The 23,805-nt window shown below is 35.1% G+C and overlaps 1 protein-coding gene across 1 annotated transcript in view; it reads right to left on the bottom strand.

Annotated features, from left to right (window-relative positions):
• The window catches only part of ITGA11 (integrin subunit alpha 11), a 1,670,941-nt gene that overhangs the window by 109,775 nt on the left and 1,537,361 nt on the right, over window positions 1-23,805 (bottom strand). The window contains exons 26-27 of the mRNA XM_044077667.1: window positions 6,879-6,968; window positions 4,682-4,792 (exon numbers count right to left, since the gene is read on the bottom strand). Of these exons, the coding sequence (XP_043933602.1) occupies window positions 4,682-4,792; window positions 6,879-6,968 (201 nt within the window). The remainder of the gene's footprint in view (window positions 1-4,681; window positions 4,793-6,878; window positions 6,969-23,805) is intronic.

The following is a 23,805-nucleotide window of genomic DNA, read 5'->3' on the forward strand; positions in this document are numbered from 1 at the left end:
CCATGCACTACTCTGAATTTTATGAGGAAAGTTAAAGAAATAGTGACCACACGGTCCCCAGCCCGACACAAGAAATAATGACCTCTGCAGTTTTGGAGGAATGTTAAAGAAATAATGACATTGTCCCCCAAACCCCCTCCCACAAGTATAGTGACCTTCTGTGTACATCTATGAGCAGGGTTGGTTTTAAATTAGGTGGGATTAGGGCAGACGTGATTACTAAGCCCATGTTAAAATCCACTTATACAGAATTGATGTGTGTTGGCCACCAGCCCCCATAAGTTCCATAGGTCTAGGTATTTTGTGATGAACTTATACATTATTTTTGAAAGATGGATGTTAAACTGAGCAAGTAGCAATAGGGTCAGTTACTTTCATCCAGAAAAAACCTCACCAAGCTGTTATAGCTACTTCTATGTACAATTCAGACATCTGATTGTGACAAAACAGGATTACCATGTAATGTATTTCACTTTCGTTTCATACAGACAGTTGCCACACATTAAAATATTGCAAACAGCAGCAAGGAACTAGTTATTTTCATCCACAGAGGATACCCACAGCAAGTATGCCTAGTCTCTGCATATAAGGTGTCCATTTAAGTGGTCCATCTTGCTTCACACAAATGCACACCAGCCCTACAAAGCCATATAGGGACTATTTTAAACTGGCAAAATGACAAGAGAGTCAGTTATTTTCATTCAGCCAACACCGACTCCCACCCAGCAGATATAGCCACTACATCTGATGGCAATGTAATATTATTTCACCTCCACAGCTTACCTCTCAACCCACAGACAGGTGAAATTTTTGGTTACAGTCAGGGTGTCCCACAGTGCTCTGTCATAGGCCCTTACTTGTTCAGATTGTATCTTTCTGACCTATCTTTTTCATCTAATTGGGTAAACTGCTTACATGTGTTGCAGATAGGGCAAATCTGCAAAAGAACTTGTCTAAATTGACCACCTGGGCACAGGAGAATAATATGCTGAGGAATACATTAAAAGATAGATTTGGGAGACATGAATTGAAAGGTGAATATTTAATACAGCACACAGTGATTGAAACTGTATATTAATTTAAGGATATGGGTACAGCCAGCTTTGAGTTTTTCTAATCATATTGACTAATTAGTTAATGATAGTTACAGAAGTATATGTTGTATAAAAAGATTTATAAAGTCTAGGAAATCAGACATGATGAAGTCATTGTCTGTTAACTACTTTAGACCCAAGCTTGAGTATGGAAATATGGAAACCTTATAAGAAAACAAGCATGAGTAAACTGGAAACAGTACAGCAGAAATATACCAAGAGCATCCATGGATGTGAAAATTAAGTTATTCTGAAAAACTAAAATATCTGAACTTGTACAGTGTCTCTTATAGATAATTAATAAGAGATCTTATTCGGGTATATAGGGCATTTAGAGACAACTATCTCTGGGAATGTTTGGGGTTATCAAAAAGTAGTAGAGAGTCATCAGACAACCTATGTAGAAGATTACAATCTGTATACTGAAAGGCATAATATTGTGGCAAGACTGTTGCACTAGGGATTGTGTAAACATTTTGATATTGAAGTGGCTGAAAAACACTGGAAACAAGAGCCACAAAGCATCATAGAAAATGATGATGTTTATATCACATGGGATCACCCATTACCAACAGTTCAAAAGATAGATGCTAGAAAACCAGATATAGTGGTCCAAGAAAAGAAGACAGAAGTAGCATTGATCATTGAAATTGCTACACCCAGTAACTACAGTGTCCTGTGTACAGACAGACACAAAGTCATAAAATATCAGGATCTGCAGGCAGAAATGAGAGCAATGTGGAAGAAAGATACCCAGACAGTTTCAGTAGTAGTAGGAGCAACAGGTTTTATAAAAAAGAATATGCAATCGTATTTAGTTATGTTACCAATCCATGTAACCCTGTATGGAATTGCAGAAGGGGTCATTACTGGGCACATTAGGAGTGCTGCGAAGAGCACTTTTGGCTGACATCAAAGATTGAAACAATACTAATTTCATGAACTTTAATCGCACTTTGACTTAGGAATGGGGTCCATTCCCATCATAGTATTAGAAACCCAAAATATTTGGAGAACTTAAAGAGGGAAGCAAGATCGCAAAGGAATGAGAAGCAGCTGATGCATGGAACAGACTACCAGACTACATTAACGCAAGCACTATTATATATTTGATTTTTAAGAACAGTCTGGACACTTATTATAGGGCAACTGTTTTGGTAAATTGTCAGGCTAGAAGGGCATTAATGCCTCTGCTTGAAATATTTGTATGCATGTATGTATGTATGTACAGACACTGAAAATAGGAACAAAGACCCTTGAAATATACATACATCCAGATAAAAATATGGAGCTCAAATTAGCATCAAATTTGAATACCAAATAGCATATAACTGTTCCAGTTTCCAGTAAGAATGTGGGATACTACTCATAAACACATAATCAAAGAGGCAGAGTAAAATCTGTAGTGAACCATATTTCAAAATTCTACCACACAAGATCATTTATTTTTGCTTCAGAAAAGGGAGAGGCAAGATGTGTGTCCTCTTTCTTTAAATCTGTTGTTGCAGCTAGTATGTTGCTCATGTAGTCTAGTTTTCATTGTATTAGACAGCTTCAAAAATCATGTGATGAGGGATTCAGAAAATTGTGTGAAGGGGTAAAGCCAGCCTGAAAATAAGGTCATACCTCCAAAAATAGGAACATTCTGTGTAGGCATAAATCAGTACTGAAAATAGGAACATTACATATTTCACACAAATCACAAAGCCACAAAAATATGTAAAAAATATCTGGTTGATCACTGCCAATGTTATTGTAAAAAAGTAATAACATCTCAATGTGTCATTCGTCTCATCTGATATCCACACAAATCATGATTAGGTCTCTTCGACTGTCCATACAAACAGCTGACAAATAGTTTAAAGCATTTCAATCAAGTTGTTTTGCACAAATCACAAAGCCAGAGAATGTTCTCATGTCATGTATATAAAGTAAAATAAAGTAAAACAATTAAAAAAAACACAAAACAATTCCCTTCAGGTGCCTTCACACTTACATTTGAGTGTTGCATGAATGTCAAGGTAACTGGACTGGAATACTGCCAACCCCCCACCCCATCACTCGCTGTGCTGTTGGTGGATTTTCTTTTAGCAGCGGACCTTTATTTATTTATTGTTTAGTACAAACAAATATTGTTCTAATAAATAAAAAATAAATCAATCAATAGGGAAAAAGTACCCCTACAAGCATGGCACCCTATGAGATTGTTTAATTCGCCTACTGGTAAGACTGGTCTTGCAGAACAAATCATAAAGCACCTACCTGGCCAAAGGCTTATTAGTATTTCACAATCAACACTGTTCTTATATGAAGATCCCACAACAAATGTAAGGGTGAGTGGTCAACTAAAAGCTACATTTGAAGTTAACAGAAGTAGGCTGGAGACTGGTACTGCAAGATTTTTGGAATAGGAAACCCTTTTAATCCTATTCATTTTTTTTTCAGAATTTTCATGTTCTTATTTTATCTCCTGCCTCTCTTCTAGTCATTGTGAGACATTTTAACTTCTTTACGATATCCACATCATCATTTTTTTCTTTGAAAAAAAAGAAAAAGATTTAAAAGATCTTACAGGCAACTATTTTCCTGTTTAATTCATTCCATTGTTAGCACTTTGAGGGGAATCTTTTTTTTAATAATTTTGCATCCTAATTACCTACTTCTTTCACAATCTCCATTCAGTCCTCCAGCATTTTGCAACTTCCCTGTAGGGTGCTCCATTTGTCCACTCTCCCAGCTAATTGGCAATCAGCCTTGGACCACTGGATGAACATTTCCTCTGTCTGAAATGTGTGGCTAGATGGATAGTTATCAAAGATGTGACTCCATGTTCAGCAAGATGTGGGCCTGTGGTGGTACAGGCCATGGTGGAGCAAATGCATGGCCTAGATCAAAGTAACTAAAGCTTCACCTAGTGAAATTATATAATGAAATCTGCATCCCCACCATGGCATTTTGTAGTTTTGCTTTCTGATACAAGAAAAATAATTACATTACCCACATAGTCAATGTAAAACATTTCATAATGAAAAGGCAAGAGTAATCCATGGGAAGTGCCACAAGAAAATTACTGCAAGGAAGAGGAGTGAGTGCTGTTTGTGACTAGCACCAGAAAGGGAGTAAAGTTAAAATTAAACAGATTGTAGACAGTGGCGTTTAAATAACCCTATTACATATGGATGTTAGTTCTGCTAGTAGAACATGATTCAGAGTAAGATACCACTTTTTTCAGATTGGGCTCTACTTACTATTGCCATGTAAGTTATTTTATTTAACTAGTCAGGAGTATGTTTCTTAGCTGACTAAAATTCTGAATAAACATCTGTGGAGCACTAGCTTTAAATCTGTTAGAGTAATCCATAGTACATAACTTTCCATTGTGTAAATACATGTTACATTTTTCCTGGGGAAAGTTTTAGAAAAGTTGTTTAATTAAAGACATTAAAAAGATGATTTTTTTTTTCTCTGACACACTTGATGGCATACCTTCAGTTTTTGGTCTTAACACTCACTATAAACTAAATCAACAATTGTACAAAACTAAGAAGTAAAACACTTGCTTTATATAAATTTGTGTTGAAACATACCATTTTTAATGATTCAGTGCATAGAAGACCATGGAAATAGATGCTGACATCTTCATTGAACAGAAGGTCTGTAGTGCATTGCACGAATACCACAACTGAGTTGCTTTCATTCTAGGCAGAAAGGTATAATAAGAATCATTTACGGATTTACCCCACATCTGGCAGCTAGATAATGCACACAGAGCTGAAATCCCTCCTGTATCTTTCTACGTTTTAGGCCATAAAAACAGAACAGTAACCAAAGAACTGAATGCAAAGTTCAACATTTTTACATGAAAATATATGGACGTTAGAAATGATAGACATATATGGTCAGTGACAAGTATCATAAAATAACATTTATTTACAATCTCTTAACTCGATGAAGGGAACAAAAGAATCACATTAAGGAGTTAGAGATGATGAAAGAAACATTAAAACACTGTAGTATGGTGCCACAAAACAAATAAGTACTACAGTGAGAGAACTCTGGAAATGTCAAAGCTACATATAGCTGACAGTTAACTTAAAATCCCTGTAGACCTCTACTGAGTTGGCTAATATTGTACCTTAGTGGTTAAACTAACTAATTAGTATGAAGCCTCCAACAGACTTAACCCTTTTTTTTTTCAGAAATATTACTTGTTAAGAATAAGTCATTCAAGTCAACCAAATTCTGAAGGCGACTTTAAATATACTTTCAAAGAATAGGCCTTATTCGATTACTAAAAATGAAATGAATGAATGTATAATTAGATAAATAAAAAGCAGTGAAACCAGTTTTTGATGAATACAAACAGTTTTTGAGCATTTTTTGGAATTCACTCATCCATTTATGGTGCTGGAATTTTTGTCGTTAACTGTATATATATATATATATATATATATATATATATATATATATATGGATATAGTGGTATTCATAGAATCATGTTACATTGATGGATGTGGGTAATGTTGACACAGTAATGGTGAAACAAACAGAAACACTGACATGCTTCTGTGTGTGAAGGAGGTTACTCCAATAAACATGCAAACTTAACAAACAGTATTTTTGCAGGGTGGAAAGCCCACCTTCACCCCTTCCCTATACCACCTGCTAATTATATATACTACCTCCATCATCACAATCCTTGGGAAAGGGCATATTCCCCAATCCAGGGGTTGTTTGTTCTCACACAACAGTTGACTATCTGCAATGTCGATCAAACAGTGTTGACAATAGAGAGGCTGATTTTAACTAAAATCAACCAGTATTAGGGAAACAATATGTGTGTGTATGTGTGTATGTTTAATACACACACACACATATATATATATATATATATATATATATATATATATATATATATATATATATACATACATATATATATATACACACACACACACACACACACACACACACAAACATATATGTGTAAATATGTAAAACAATACTGAGCTAAAAATGTTATGAACACATCCTTGCAGTAATTAGCAGTACTCTGCTGCAAAGTGGTATTGCCAAGTAGATTTATAGGGCTCCTGCAGCTTCTTAAGGTAAGAAGGGCCCATGCCATGCAATATTTTGAATAAGTAAGTACTGATACCTGTAGAATGACCTTGAGGCCTCAGGCTTCCTGCACACAGCATGCAATATACTAACGATAGGAAGACCCAGTTACCAAATTGGTACATTTTGTACTTTGTAAAGCTGTTTGATGGTACACTATGTATCTGCAGATAGAAGACATTACAGTAATCTGTTCACACTCTTTTAATGGTGTATGGTGCTATTTCAGTGAGGATATTTAGTTGATAATAAGAAGTGATAATATTAAGTCATCACTTGAGATTGTTCAGTATCACAATCAGACTTCATATTTGCACACAAACTCTAACCTGTGGCGAAGGATTAAGTAGTTGCACATATTAAATTACCTTGCTACTTCTTTCAGTTAAAAAAATATTCCCTCTGCCCCATTATTTACATTTATTTGATTCTGAAATGTTGACGTTTTTCATATGATGGCCAGAAAGATAAAAGCCAGCAGTGACTCAAGACACTTAAATTCTCCCCAAAAGGACACTTCCCCATACAACTAAATGCATCTGCTTTCAACTTTAGTCTCCAAAAATGGCCACCCAAAAGTAAGTATGCACTGTATTTATACAGACTTTTAAAATATACCTTAGCATATAGTATACTTGAGAAATAAAATGCAGACTAGATTACCAACAGCTGATAAGGTCTCATTTCTTCCTCTGAAGGCTTCCTTTTAGATATTGTATTATTTCCAACTGCTTGACATAGGGTACCATTTTTCTGTAACAAGAACAAAGATATATTTGTTTAAAAGACAGTTCAAAATGGCCTACCAATGAAAGGTTTATAGTCATTTATATAAATGATGTTTATTTTGTACATTTACCATCCAGGTAACCAAAAAGTGTTATTTTTCAGGGTCAACCCAGGAGTACTGTCTGGTTAAATTATATAGTAGGCAAATGGAGGTGGGAGGAATCAAATTCTGTACCTTTTGGTTACAGGAAGCAGGTTATTAATAATATGGAGCATTAACCCTTTGCACTAATTTCAAGCCAAATAATCATTTTCTGTACAATTTACTGAGCCAACATGTAACATATTCTGTTTTTGCTCATGTGCAGTACATTTCATCTTTTTAACTGTGATAGTAAAATATCAAACCATCTAGAACAGTTACTTTGAAGGGCAGTGAAAGTCAGAAATGGGATATTATTACTTTTTTGTCTTTGAAATTAAATGTTTTAAATATACAGCATCTGTTTTTGAAGAATGGTATAGCCAAATTACATGCTGAAAGAACACATAACTATAGTAATAAAGCAACCAAAACATCTTCATCCTTTCAGCAACATTTCTTACTGGATTACTTATAATTAAAATAAATAAGATGCTTCACAGGAAATATGACTATTGAAAAAAAAAAACTCCTAAACACGGATGCCTCCAACTGAGGTAATTACTAAATTGTGATTGTGATAGTAGATACCTCGGAACACAAACAGTCACCATTTTAGTGGGTAACACATCTTATCACATTTTCTTTTTTTTTTCAATAATATTTTTATTATTTTTCCATTCATAACACAACATTTCACAAGAGTAAGTACAGGTTTTATACAGTTGGTATAAATATTAATAAGACTTGCATCATATTTACACTATTTACAAGAATGCTTTCAACATTTAGTGGTATTACAAAGGATAAAAACTTTCTTTTTTTTTTTTTTTTTGTATTACCCTTCCTATCATGTACTACTACATCTTGTTGTGGGTGATAATTGTGTGTATTATCAGTGTAACCTCTATTCGCTGATTCATGCAAGTATAATGTTGAAAATTTGTTCCCAAAGTTTCAAACTCATATGTTTTTGGCTATGTTTATTTAATATGTATTTGTGAGCTAAAATATGTTTTATCGCTAAAGTCCCAAAGCTGTTCAATGAAAGCGTAGATGGTGTTAACCAGTTGGTTGCTATGTAAAGTTTTATTAATAAGAAAATATTTATGATAGTGGATTTCTGGATTTTTGATAAATTATTTGGCGATATATGTAAAATTGTAAATTCCCAATTGAGTGTTGACATTTGGTATCCCATTTTTTGAAGTTGTAATTTTAGTGAATTCCAAAGTTTGAAAACACATTTACAACTCCAGAACATGTGCAGAAGGTCAGCTGTTTCATCCTTACAAAATGGACACATTTGTGAGTTCTTGGGGTTAATTTTATGTAGTATAAGACGTGTGTAGTAAGCATTGTTATATAGCACGAGTTGGGTAAATGTTAGTTTTTGAAATGTTGTGTATTTTACAGTTAGATTAATCGCTTGCTCTATTCTGTGATTGTCTAACGTTGGTAGTTTATCTCTCCAATATTTAGATATGAGTATAACATCTTGAAATTTCAGTTCTTTTATTAGTTTGTATGAGTATGATATACATTTCTTATTTTGTAAAAGAGTTTGCCATAGTAGGTTGCAATTCCTCAGATCATCTTTATTAATCTTAGTATCCTTTAAGTAACCTATATATAATTCTTTAATCTGTCTTAGTATTGTCAGATACATCGTTGGAAGGCCCAACTGAGTTCTTATTTCTTGAGCTGAATAATTTAAATATGGGTGTAAATCTTGAATTGTGATATGAGATAATAGTGGAAATTTTTCCAGGTATATTATTTTGTTATTAATTTTCAGATTAGGGTTTTTATGGATGGGCTGTAGAATCATCATATGTTGAAAAAGACCCATTATTTTGAATAGGTTCTGTGTTAGTAAAACAGAGTATTTGAGGGGTTCCATTAAGTTATGTGTTTTGATATTTTCACTATTTAAGAAAGGTAGCGCTTTAGGGTTTATATTCAAACTTTGAATATATTTAAAGTTAAGTTTTACCCAGTGTTGAGACCAACTAATTTCTTGTGAATTGAAATTTGCAATTCTTAGTGTTCTATTTGTATTAATAATCAAGTAGTAATATTCGAAATTTGGAAGGTCTAAACCACCTTTACTTTTTGGTGTCATCAGTTTGTCATATGAAATTCTACATTTTTTCGGGTCCCAAATGAATCTAGCAAATTCTATGTGAATTTGCTTAAAAAAATTCTTGGGTATTAGTAACTGTGAAGACATAAAAATGTATAGTAATCTAGGCAAAATATTCATTTTGATAATTGAAACTTTTGCTAATACTGGTAATTTCAGATTTATCCATCTCTTTAGATCCAGTAGAATGTGGTCCCACTTTTGTTTAATGTTATTAAGATAGAAATTTTTGTTATCTGTGGAGAATATAATTCCTAAATATTTAATTCTTTCTTCAGATTTTATTTGTCCTATCAGTGGTAAAAGTGAGAAGGGTTTTGGTGATTTTAATGGAAAAATGTTGTTTTTTTTATATTTATTTTATAGTTTGATATTGAAGAAAAGTCTTTAATAGCCAATATTATTTTCTCAGTGTCTGAGAGTGGTGTTGTGCAATATATATTGAGATCATCAGCGAAAGCTGACAAGGATATTGTTGTGTTAAATAATATTGGAGCATTATGGTATATGTTATGTTTGATATGTAAGAATAGGGGTTCTAAATATAAGTTAAACAATAAGGGAGATAGGGGGCATCCCTGTCTAGTACCATTTTTGATTTGTATTCTATTAGACCAGGTTTTATTTATATATAGAACTGTATAAGGATTGTTATATAGTACTTGCAGGGTTAGAATAAATTCTTGAGGAATATTAAAGTATGGTAAAATTTGTAGTAAAAATTTTATGTTAACTCTATCAAAGGCCTTCTGTGCATCTATAATCAGTGCATATATATTTAGGTTATATTGATTAGCATAGGAAATTAATGTGTGTAGAGTTAATGTATTGTCAGTGGTTTGTCTAGTTGTTAAGAAACCAGATTGTTCATTTGAGATGATAATATCTGTAATTTTTTTCAGTCTGTTGGCCATAATAGATGTTAGGATTTTGGTGAATAAGTTAAGTAGTGATATGGGTCTGTAGTTGTCCGGGTTCTGTAGATCAGTTTTTTTCCTTAGGTATGAATATTGTTTTGGATGCAGTAAAGTGAATGTCGTTAATTTTGTTGTTCATAATATAGTTTAGTGTATGAGCTAAGATTTGTGTTAATGCACTATGAAATGTTTTATAGAATTCTGTTGTGAGCCCATCAGGACCTGGAGATTTATGTGGTTTTAGTTTTCTAATTGTAGTTATTATTTCGTCAATGGTTATTGGTTCTATTAGTTCTCTTTTCTGTTCCTCATTAATTCTCAGGAAATTACGTTTTTGAAGAAAATTTCCCCCAATATTGCTTATGTTTAAGTGTTCTTGTTCTCCATATATTTGTGAGTATATGGTTTCAAAAATGCTGATAATATCCTCAGTTTTTGTATAACTTTTATTTTTATATAGTATTTCAGTAATTTGAGAAGGTGTCTTGGATTGATTAATCATTCTTGCTAGCGCCCGTGATGGCGTTTGAATATGGTTAGCATAGTTTGCCATAATTTTAGATTCCTGAAATGATAGGTTGTTGTTGTGAATCATAAAAAGGTCTTTCTGACATTTCAATAGATCCTTTTCCATTTGAATGTTATAGTTTTTAATTAGATCCTGTTCTAATGATTTACTTTTAGCCTCCAGTTGCTGTTTTTCACTAGTTTGAATCTTCTTATAATAAGAGTCTTTTTGGAGAAAGATACCTCTTATTTGAGTTTTGATTGATGCCCATTCAATGTCAGGAGGGTGATTTTGTTTTCCTAAGTTGGCTGTAGCTATTTTAAGTATGTCTTGAACTTCCTGGATTATGTCCCTTTTAATTAAAAGATTAGGGTTTAACGACCAATTATAACCCCTTATAGGTATGCTACTTTTGGTGTTTTTAGTAATGTTCAAAGTTATTTTGGAGTGATCAGATAGAAACCGAGTGTGCACTGATACTGAGGGGTCAAAATTTTTCAGTTTTTCTGAAATAAGAAAAAAGTCAATTCTCGACCACATTTTATGGCAACTTGAGTAAAATGTAAAGTTATTTGGATTATCTGGGTTGTTACCGTAGGTGAAAGGGTCATATATGTTAAAATCATATTTTAGTTCATTTAATGCAAACATTGCTTGTTTGTTATATGCTGCCTGTGGACTTGATTTATCTTTCTTAGGATTTTGATATGCATTCCAGTCACCTCCAATTATTATGTAATGGTTTTTATATTGATTTAAAATAGGATACAATGAGGCAAAAAAAAGTGTTGGTTATAACAGGGTGCATATAGATTAAATAGTAGAATAGGTTTGTCATAGGTAGGAGTTGATAGGATTACATAGCGCCATCTGCCTTCTTTATCTGTTTTGGATTCTAGAATTTTATCTTGATACTGGTCCTTAATGATTATAGCTACTCCTGCGCTATTGGTTCTGCCCTCAGAAGCTATAATTTCTCTTATCCATTTCTTCCTTTTTATTTCTGACCATTGCTCTGTAGTTAAATGGGTTTCTTGGATTAATATGCAGCTTGCTCTCGCCTTCAGAACTACATGTAGAAACAGTTTTTTTTTTGATGTTTTGAAGCCCTTTAATATTCCATGAATCTATTTCCCACATTCATGATACTTTTCTTTCTTTTTGTAGTAGTGATCTTGAATGTTTGTGTACCTGTGTTGGGTTGCAATTATTTCTAAGGAGAATATGATACAAAAGCATTCTTTCATTCCCATCCCTTCCCTGTGCCTACCCACTATACTCCTGGACCAGGAATTAAACAGGGCCTGTCCCAATTTAGATTCTGAAAATATTTGTATTCTTAGTATATGTATACCATAAATGTTAATATTTGAAAGGTAAGGAAAATGTAATAGCCCTGTAACATCTACCCTAATTAATACAAAGTCTAACCCACTCATTCCCCAATAACACTGCTTTAACAATTGCATCTCCTTATATGAGCTTTGAAATGAGTTGTCTAAGATTACATAACCTTTATAACCCAAACCTGTTCTTAAATTAGTACAGATTACCTCTTTCTAATCTACTTGTTACTAAAAGTAATTGAACTTCTAACAACTGTTTACCTCATTACTCTAGGTTATTAACTGATTATGTCTCGTATTAACACTAAGAGTCTTAACATCTCTTCATTTTCCATCCATTCTATACTTAACAATTGTTTTTAATTACCTATAAGACTCTGATGTATTTTTTAGTGTGACCTATAAGCATACAATCCTGTGTGATCACGTATCTCCATTTGTACAAACATTTAGGTGGGTACCAAAAAAGATATGTACATTTTACAATACTGGGAGCAATAGTTTCTGATCATAGATTTTTAGTTTATGCACCCACTTTTGTAATTACTGATGTTCTTTTCATCTCATGAAGTTACATAATTCAGCAAATCACTGTTTTTGTAACTCACTAGTGAAAATGTGAAATTGATAAGCTTAGAACTATTTGGAGATAGTTATATCCAAGATACTCTCCACTAAGAGACAGACCAGTTAGAAGTTTAACATTACTAGAACATTTTGATTTATTCCACCAAACTGATTTTAGTATAATCATGTGTAAAAAACAAACTTTAAGCTGTGATGCTAATCACCATTTTATAAAGCTCTGCAAAAAATATGTAATTGAGTTTGGAGAGTTTAAATGTATATGAAGTGCCAGTATTGTTTCAAAATTGTTTTGTAAGTGTTTTGATTACTTGGCACCTTTATGCTTAAAAACAATGTATTGGCTTATACATTTGCCACAATGATAGTATTGAAGAAATCCACTGTAAACGGTGTTTTGGTTACCAACAGCGAATTACCTCAGAATTCTTTACCATTATTTGCTTATTGGAATGAAGGGATAATATAATTGATGCATCTGATACATTTAGCACTGAGGGAGGTTTGGTGTCTGGTCTTGTATGTTTGTGAGTAGCTTGAATTGTTTCAAGTGTAAGTGATTTATTGTACGAGTCACTTTATTTAAAGGGAGTCTACAGGAAAGGTTAGAAAACATGTCTGCTAGTTGTAATGTTAACTACCTGAATAACTGAAATGATTTTTTCTTTTATTTACAGTTTTTTCAGCTTTTATGTTCTTCAACATAGCTAAGCCGGTTGCTTAGCTTCTCAACGGGGGATTAATTCTGTTGTCGGACTTCCAGGAGTGCCACCTCCTCAGAGAGCCCTCAAAAGCCGGAAATCAGTTTGCAGTACCTCGCGTGGGAACGCTGGACAGTCCTCGATGCTATAATTTTCTTAGCGAGGTTCACGTAACTCGCATAGCGAGATTTCAGTTTGCACCACTTTAAAAGTGGGGCCTTGAAGCTGGACAAGGTAAATTCAGGGAAAAGTAAGTCCTCAACTGTTTCCACAATATGAAACAGAGTTTGGAAGCCATGCCAGGTCCATCGGAGGGTGCACTCAGCTGTCCAGGTCGGGAACTTTCTTGAAAACCTTCAAAAAGGTAGATTTTGCTTCTTTTCTGTTAGCAACTGTGTATTTAATCCCCTCCATATAGAATATTAGAGAATTTGGGTATTTCATTTGAAATTTTTGTTTTCTGTCTATCAGAAACTTACAATAGGGGGATAGCAGCTGTCTAGCTTGTCTAACTTGAAGAGGCAGGTCTTGGGTTAGGAAGATTCTGTTATTATTCCATAGTATAGACCCCCCCATGTTTCTTTGTGTTTGTTAATATTTTGTTAACATCTTGGAAGTTCAGCAAATTGACGTATATTGGTCTTGGTGTATTAGTAGTTTGTGTTTCTCTCAGGGCTCTGTGCGCTCTCTCAATTACTATTTGGTGTGCTGTTTTGTGGTCATTTAGAAGTGCTGCAAACGCATCAGTTATGGAATGGATCAGGTCATTGTGCTGTATAATTTCCGGCATGCCTCTTATGATTATATTATTTCTTCTGGATCTTGCCTCGAGGTCTATGATTTTTGCCTGCATGGTTTGTATGTCTGCTTCATGGGATTCCAATTTTTTGGATAGTAAGGCTATTTTTTCTTCATTTTCCACTAGTTTGGCTTCAGAGTTATCCATTCTTTGCAAGATTTGATTGATGGAAGATCCAAACGTCTGCAGTTGAATAGACAGGTCTTTAATTGCCTCTTGAATAGGTAGTATTGTCCCAGATTTTGCAGCATCTTGTTGTCTTGCTGTTTTCTGTTTTTTAGCATTTAAATCTTTTTCCGGTGATAGTAACTCAGAGAGTTTGGTTTTTGTTGTTGTGAAGTCCATTTTTATTTATCTTCTTTGGACATTTGGTGATGATAAAGCATTTCAATTTGAAGATGGATTTGCAATAAGCTCTGAGCACACGGTTCCCTTCCTTTGTTTCTCAGTTCCAGTTAATCCTCTACAATCCTGGTGTAATTGATGCTTCTTTTATTTTAATTTCTCCTTCTTAGGGTATCTGGAGGTTAATTGTAGTTGTTCACTCAGAGTATATATTTTGAAAAGGCGCAGGTCTTCCTTCTAGGTTGATTATTAATCAATAAGTTTTGGAGAGCTATGCAGTAGCAGTGTTTACAGAACAGCGGCCATCTTTTTTGTGGCTTATCACATTTTCTATGAAGGTCAGGCAGATGACAGAAAAGATTTATGAACATGTGAAAAAGACACACATGATTTGAATCCCAAGCCTTATACTACTCTGCAGAATATCATTAGATACAAATCAGTCATCGCATCTTTTGGTATCTGGATACTGAGCAAACCTCTAGTTATGTATTTGTTATGTTAGTGTCAGAAGTTAATAATTTACTCATCCTTATTATTTTGAAATCAGAATATATAGGTAAAGTTTACCGATTTATTGCAGAAAATCAAGATTATAGCTATTCAGGAGTATGGTAAACCTGCAAATTCTAATAAACAGCACAAAACAACTTACATCTACTGCTATCTGTCTATTCAGAGGTCTGTTAATAAAACTGTCTGTACTTTGTGGTGTTAAACTGATACATTATACTAAATACCTTAGGCCATAATATTACAATTTATTTCAACTCATTCAGTTCTGCTCAGTTTCTGCTGAATAGTAGGTTATACACCACCTTCTGTATACTACCTGACTTGATGATGATGATGATGATGTGTGTGTGTGTGTGTGTGTGTGTGTGTGTGTGTGTGTGTGTGTGTGTGTGTGTGTGTGTGTGTGTGTGTGTGTGTGTGTGTGTGTGTGTGTGTGTGTGTGTGTGTGTGTGTGTGTGTGTGTGTGTGTGTGTAGGTTAAAGATAAGTGACATGAAATGTACCTCTTTGAAAAGTGTCCAAGCCTAATCAACATGCTGCAGTATTATAACCCCTCCAGACCATTATGGTCTATTGATAAGCTGTTATTGACTGTAAGCAAGTCCAATAACTCTGCTAGAGATACACAGTTCTCCTAAACTGCAAAAATTTGGAATGCTATACGCCAAGCTCTTAGACAAACTGAAAATGCTAAAGTGTTTAAAAAAATCAGCTAAAGCAATATCTGTCTGATACATGGCTATTGTCATTCTTCGCTCCTGGCTATGTCCTTATCCTAACTCTGTACCTTCCTACACCTCAAGCTTTTTTAGTCAAACTCATTCATGTCCTTATCTCTACTCTGTCCTCCCCCTTATCACACTCTACCTAACTCTCCTTAGCAGATGGACAACAGACTAAGCTGCTTTACTAGGAATGGTCTGCACCTCTCCCCTCTAAACTTTCAAATATATAGCTAAAAGCATTGTCTTCCCCCATAATGCCTTTTTTAGGCAATGCCAAACTGAAAGTACTTCCGACATAGCAAATCAAAACCAATAAAATCTAAAGGTATTACTGCTCAATGCTAGGTGTCTAAACAAATAGTTCCACTTTGTAGAAGCTGCCTTAACCCTAAAGAATGCTGATGTCTGTGCTGTCACCAAGACATGGTTTAAAGCTGCAGAAAGCATACAGACAGTGCAAGGTTGTAATGCCTTCCACACATTTAGACCAGCTACTACACAGGCAGGGACTAAAGGTGGAGGTGCCTAGATTTACATCAAAAATAATAAATAATAAATATACGTCAAGGCTCATCAAACGGAACAATGCACTTGAGCTGCTTCATGTTCAAATCACCATAGGCAAAATCCAATACCACGTCCTTGCAAGCTATAGGTCCCCCTCTATGACCCAGGAAACCCATACCATGGATTTAAACTCATTGGTAACACTTCATCCAACTTAATGCCAGTGACTTAAATTACCCCACTTTTTACTGGGAATCCTATACAACACCAAATATATAGGCACAGAGATTCCTGAATTTTGTAAACACAAACTCCCTGGACCAGATTGTCAACAGACCAACCAGGGGTGCAACCTTACTGGATCTGGTCCTCAGAAATATGGAGAGTGTGGCACATCCCCTACTGTAATGTCTATGCTGGTTAGGTCAGACCACAAAATGGTCTCCTTTGAAGTAAAAATAAAACATGGACCCCCAGCTAAACCTGGAACATTCAGGAACTACCCTAAGACTAACTTCCTGCTGTTAAGTGATAACCTGGTAAAATTTCAAGCCCCCATAAACTCTGAGAACATTGCTGCTTATGCAGATCTGTTCACAGAAACCCTATACAAGCAAGGTAATAGCTGCATAGAGGCACTTGTACCTACCCAGAAGAAGTACAGCACTAACTCAAAAATCAAGCTGCCCTGGTGGAATCAAAAATCAATAGATTGTATAACAGAAAGAAAAAAATCATGGCAAAAATTAGGAGGTACAGCACCCAGCAGGATAAAAGCACTCTCATCAAACTAAACAAATAACTCAGTGGACCAATAAAGTCTACCAAAGCCACATTTGAGGTAAATTTGGCCTCCCAGGCCAAGGACAAACACAAGGCATTCTTTAGCTTTGTCCACAACCTCAAAGGCAATACACAGTTGTGTGCAAAACTCATTGTAAATGGAGCCACCTATACTGAGCCAGAAGGTATAGCAAACCTACTGGCTGATAAATTCAGCTCCACCTTTAACCTCTGTCCCCCTCAACCTTCCTCCAGGAAATACCATCAAATATAATTTGCTCTGCTATCACTAGGGAACAGTCTTTAATGCTTTCTCTAAGGCCAAGAACACTACATCAGTGGGCCTAGACAATATCACATGATGCCTTCTAAATATCATGAAACAGGCTTTATGCCTCATGAATGGAGAACAGCAGCGGTCATCCCTCTGCACAAAGGTAGGTCATCTACAGATCCTGGCAGACCCATAAGTCTCACTAGTTTTATATTGCAAAGCCATGGAAAGAATTATCACAGAAATGATCAATAATGATATAGTAAACCTCCAGACACTGGACCCAACCCAGTTTGGTTTCGTCAAGGGCAGATTGTGCAAATCAACCTGGTGGACTTATTTGAGAAGGTCATCAAAGCAATGGATAATGGAAATGGTTCATACTGCCTACCGTGACCTGCCCAAGACATATGACACAATACCTCACTCGGGCATTATTGACAAACTCAGGAGGTTAGGTACAAACACATATGTCATCCGGTGGATAGCCAGCTGGCTCACAGACAGGACCCAGAAAGTTAGAGCTGGGGATTCCACCTCTATAAAGAGGCCAGTCACAAGTGGAGTCCCTCAGAGATCTGTTCTTGGACTGCTCCTTTTTGGCATTTACTTCTCTGAAGTCAAGGCCAATGTCAGTGTTCTCTGGCTCACTAAATTTGCAGATGATTGTAAAGTAGGACCTGTCATTGAAACCCAGACTGACACAAATGTTCTCCAGGAAGGGCTGGCAAAGACAAAGAACTGGTGTCACAGCTTAGAATGTCAAGAAATGCATAACAGTATCCTATGTGAAGTCATCCACCCCTGGTAACTATCATATTGACAACACACCCCTTAGAGAGTAGTAGGGACTTAGGGACACACATAGACAGTAATCTAGCCTTTGACCATCAAGTGTCTACAGCAGTGAAGAAATCATTCTATGTTACACAACTTATAAACAAAGGTATGGCATCTAGGTCCAAGGAAGTCATTGTTCCACTGTATTCATCATTCATCAGCTCTTTCATTGAGTACAACGCCCTCTTTGGTATTTACCTAATCAGCAGATCTAAGAATTGGAATATCCACAGAGGTTCCTCACTAAAAGAATACAGGGCATAAGTAAAATGTCCTATGCAGACTGCCTGAAGGCCCTACCCCTGTATTCTGTCTCCTAAAGGCTGTTGAGGGGAAATCTATGCCTGGCACACAGGGCATTGTCTGACCCCACTCTGATGGACCTCATGCATATCCACAAAACAAACAGCAGCAGAATTACCCATTTTAAAGACTTAAACCTTGCCAGTGATATAAATACAACCTGCTGGAGAGACTTTTCTGTATCCCAGAGACTACCCTATCTCTGTAAGAGGCTCCCCATCCATGTGAATCTGAGTTCCTCCCTAACCCAATTCAAGTGTAACCTGGACAATTGGACGGGGAATGGGAAACTCATCCCTGGCTTAACACCTATGTCTCAAATAGACACAGGCAGGCAGTAAATGGTTCATCTCCCAGGCCCCTGCTTGTAAATGTTTCATTTCCTAAGTCCCTACTTACATGTTTCAAGGGTATCAGAACTTGTCAGAAATTTGGGATGCAAGGCTAGGCTTAAGAAGGTACTTGTGGTCATTAGCCTAGTAAACATCTATGAACCTATTAATGGTGCCCCCCTCAAAACAATTTCAGTTATCAAACACTTGGGCATACTTGTTGATAATTTACTCTCCTTTGAATACTATGTAGCCCCAGTTGTAAGGAAATCCTTCAATTTTATAGATTACCAAGAGTATTTCATCCAGGAACAAGGATATTATCATGCCTCTCTTTTCCTTCCTCATTAGGCTCATAATTAAAAACAGTACTTCCTTTGGCAAATACCTGTCCAGATATATGATCCGGCTTGAAAGACTTCAATGTTTCATCACAAAAAAATTCAAGGGCTTGAGAACCTTAGAGCTCTTTCTCTCTCTTTTACTCTATTTCTTTTCCGTGTTTTATACAGATTCCTTGGGGTGACCACTGCCTGGCACACAAGGCCTCAAATGACACTGTTCTGAGTGACCTCCTTCACATCTGCAAAACTGGCAACACCATGAATAGCTGTACTAAAAATCTTAACCTTTATTGTAACAAAAAAAAAACTGCTGGAATTGCAAATACCTCACTCAAAGAATTCCCCTACTCTCCTGTTGAACAGACACCCCTTCATATTAAACAGAACAGTTCCCTCACCGTCTTTAAAGGCTACATGGATAAAGATGGGGGACTGCAAAGACATCCCAAGTCTTGCCCGACAAATCCTCATGGAAAGGGGTAGCAAGTAGTGAGAAATGCAGTAGGGAAGCTACAAATGATCCACTGCAATCAGCTGACTAGTAACAACTCATAAACTTATTATACAGCTATTGTACTTCATAGAGTTATATGCTAAACCAGACAAATTTTGCTGGGCAATTCTTTGGTAACTTCCTGGATTATAAGTTTTTTCCCTATTTTTTTTTCAAAAGTTTGCATCAGTTAAAATTTAAAGCAATGTTTTTGATATTTAAATTTAAATGCAAAAGCATAGCATGTTCATGTTCTTCTCCTGGTTAATGCCTTCTCTCTTGTTTTACTCTTTTATAGTTGCTATATCTCATTCCCTCATCTTCTTTCTTTTTCCCTTTCTACCTATATAAACCATTTCTTCTCTCTCATACTTTTCTGTCTAATGCCTTATACAAACTGCTCTAATTGTTTATTGCACTCTTCTCCTCCTCTTTCTTTTTTATTTTCTTCTTCCCTCATTTCTTTCCTCCTTCACTGTCTCCTCCTCACTCCTTTATGCAATATTCTTATCTGCTGCTTACATATTTCTTTTTGTCAATTTTTCATGTTGTGCTTCAAATTTTGTCAAACTAGTTTTCATTCCTTGTTTATTTTCTCTCTTACACATTGACTCATTTGATTATTATCTTGCTATTGAACTCATATTTTTCTTTTTAATATATACTGTACTTCTTTTTTTCCTCTCTAATTATCACTTATCTTATGTCTATTTATTTATTGTGCTAAATGTATTATTTTTGGGGGTTTTCCCACGGGACTGTGCTAAAAATGGCTAACACCCAGTCGGACTATCCCAGTTAACAAAAGTAAATAAATAAAAAGCCTTTGTGATTATAACACTTTAGGCCAATACAGTTTGCTGTTGTTTTTTTTTTTTCAAAAGACTAAGGAGAGCATTATTTAACACATAGATTGCAGAATCTTGTCTCTATCAGCATTGCACAGTGCATTATGAGGGCATGATTCAAAGGCTGCTGCAATGCTATAATAATATGAAGGCTGTAATAAGCAACACTTACTATAGTCTTCCTGTATAATGCTGCATGCAAATATCATAGTCTGGGGCCACAGCTAATGTAATATACCTATGTGTCTTGCCCTGAAGCCATACACTGAGATCGAAATAATGATGTAAAGTAATTGAAACAAAAGCTCTGTCATGCTATTTTAAGACAGAAAAGTCAGGATTGATCACCGGTTTGACAGTGAACACCCATTGTTGCCTATGATAGCAGAGGGTCTGTTATTACTGCAGCAGGTAAGTGCTGTGGGACTGTGTATGTGAGTACATTTGTGTGTGCGTGCGTGCGTGCGTGTGTGTGTGTGTGTGTGTGTGTGTGTGTGTGTGTGTGTGAGAGAGATATACTGCCTGCTTGTTTTTGTGACTTTAAATATATATATATATATATATATATATATATATATATATATATATATATATATATATATATATATATATCTGCAGCCAAAAAGAAAACGTAACTCCTCTGCAATGAACTGCTCTGTTCTAAAAATTCAATGAAAAAAAAAAAAAACGCAGCAGAAACACAGCGAGTGGATAAAACATGCCAGGACTTTAATAAAGAGTGTGTGTGTGTGTGTGTGTGTGTGTGTGTGTGTGTGTGTGTGTGTGTGTGTGTGTGTGTGTGTGTGTGTGTGTGTGTGTGCGCGAGACTGCCCATTTATCTGTGTAAATGTATAAATTTATCAGAAGTTGTGTTTGTGGGGGCGTGGCCAGGATGCCAAGTTAGCTGCACTTTCTTGATGCTCTGCCTGAAATTATCTTTTCTGACAGGACTTTTGTATTTTAACTCAACAAACACTGAAGAATTTTTCCACAACTACTTATCATGATATTGTGAACAATTTTATCAGAAGAAATCTTAATTTTTTCAATTATTTACCAACATAACACCTGTAAGAAGTTCTGTCACCAGTTACAGACTGAAACAGTTATGAGTCACTCGAAAACATCTCTGCAAGACAGCATGAAAAAGGAACTTCAAACAATAATCACCAGCATTCAAAACCTTTCTATAAGGATATGGATAATTTAGAGAGGATTATAGGAAATATGAAGAAATAAAGCAAAAAACTAATTTATGACTTAAAGGAAATTATTACTACTCACTCTGACCAAATAGCAGCTATAGAAGAATCAGTAAGTGAAATAGATGGCAGGCAAATGGAAAATGACAACCAGATAAACTTTTTACTAAAACAAAATATCCAGTTACTTGAAAAGATGGAAGACCTAGAGTGTAGATCCAGAAGAAACAACATTAGGATCTATGGAGTTCCAGAGAAAATGGGAGGAAATAATATGATTCTCTTCCTAAATGATTGGCTTCCAAAAATACTAAACCTCCCTGAAGCTTTATCTTTTGGAATTGCGAGAACCCACAGGTCCCTGTCATATACATCTGCATCAAAAAATTCAACAGCTGTGAGATCCATCATTATAAAATTTCTATCTACACAAGACAAAGACTTAATATTAAGAGCTGTATGGTCAGGAAATCCAGTCCAAGTCGATAGGAAAAATATAAGATTTGACAATGATTACACTTCCACTGTGATCACAAAGAGAAAAGTGTGTGTCCCACTTATTAAAGACTTTAAAAAAGCCAACATTAAAGCCCAGATAATGTTTCCAGACAGAATCAAAATTACCCTCTCGGATGGTCAGAAAATATTCAGTTCTCTTGAAGAAGCATCAGCCTTCATGAGGAAAAGCAACTTACTTTAAAAGTAGAAGAAATGGACCTTTCTTTGCCCAGTCTAAAAAGACAAGCTGTTAATGGTAAAATAAAATAACTACAGCTGACAAATCTAGTAAGAAGCTTAAGGGAAATAGTATAAAAACCATCACTCTCAAAACTTATTAACAAACAATACATCTGAAAGCACAGGATACTAATGGAATCATAAGGTAACAAACGTCCTACTTATTTAGTAAATATATATATATATATACTTAAGCCTGCTTTCTTTTTCTATTTCTCAATACTGCTCTTTTTTCTTACTTTCTTTTGTTTTTCATTCTTTTCCTTTTATTTTGCATAATAATATATACAGTTGCTAAGTACTTCAATATCAACAAACCTGTTTAAATATTTACTTAAAAATAAGCTGCAGTACTATAAACACTTTACAGCAAACATTTATTATGTAGGCTACACATTACATCAATGGTAACATAATATTGCTACCCAGCACTTATTGGTTCTTTTTTTCTCCTCTCTTTCCCTATCTATTCACACTGTTCTATTAATCTCATTGACATGGTCAGCAAATGACAATAGCCTTCAAACAGCTTCACACGGTAAGCAAATGATTCACATTACTTCAATTTAAACTTATTACAATTAACATACTATACCCATTATATAAGTTATAATAAGATTTTTACACAAAGTATACATCTGCTGTGACCATACGAACATTCTACACAGACGTTTGGCTCTATAAATTAATGAAAATGTACAAAAAAAATGTACAAAAAAAGCACACCCGAATAGCTGACAAGCCAACACAGTTCTTTTGTAGAATCAGCGTTCTCACTAGATGAGTGTAATTTCCACCAGTTGAAACAAATCCAAATGCGAAAGGTTTTAACGCAAGTTTAATTTCACAAAAAGAAGCGTTTTCGCTGTAGACTGAGCTGCAGCTTCATCAGAAAACAATTCAAATCAACTGCCAAAAGCAGGCTTTTAAAGGTCACGCCCATTAATAAAGATGATTTGCGTGTACAATTAAAATCATAATCAGTTAAAAGTTCATAAAAAAGAACATTGTATACTGTGCTTAAAAACTAAATAGACCCCAGTTACAAGTCTTGAACAGTAGTAATAATAAAATAATGACAATTCTAAGTTAGTTATCAAAGAGCTGTTAAAACGATGAACAACAGAGAATATGTCAAGAATATTATTTTTAGACAATTTAAAAAATTAAAAATAAATGTATGAAAGTACTATACTAGTGTTATAGTTATAACATTAAAGAGTTATCTTTTGTAACTTCTCATTTTTAAAACACAAGAGATGTTACAGTAATCATTCAACCCCGGGTATGAAAATGAATCTAATAATAACTGCCATTCCAACTCCCTATTTTCAAGTAAAAGTGATACTGGTCCTCCTCTTTCTGGGCTTAGTACCTGGTCAATAGCCATGAACTGAAAGCTATGCCCCTGATTCCTAATGACATGTTTTGCTAAAGCATTCTCTTTTTTTAACTTCCTCATGGCATA

Source organism: Protopterus annectens, chromosome 7.part0, assembly GCF_019279795.1.
Source record: "Protopterus annectens isolate FY-2018-M chromosome 7.part0, PAN1.0, whole genome shotgun sequence".
NCBI classification, from domain to species: domain Eukaryota; kingdom Metazoa; phylum Chordata; order Ceratodontiformes; family Protopteridae; genus Protopterus; species Protopterus annectens.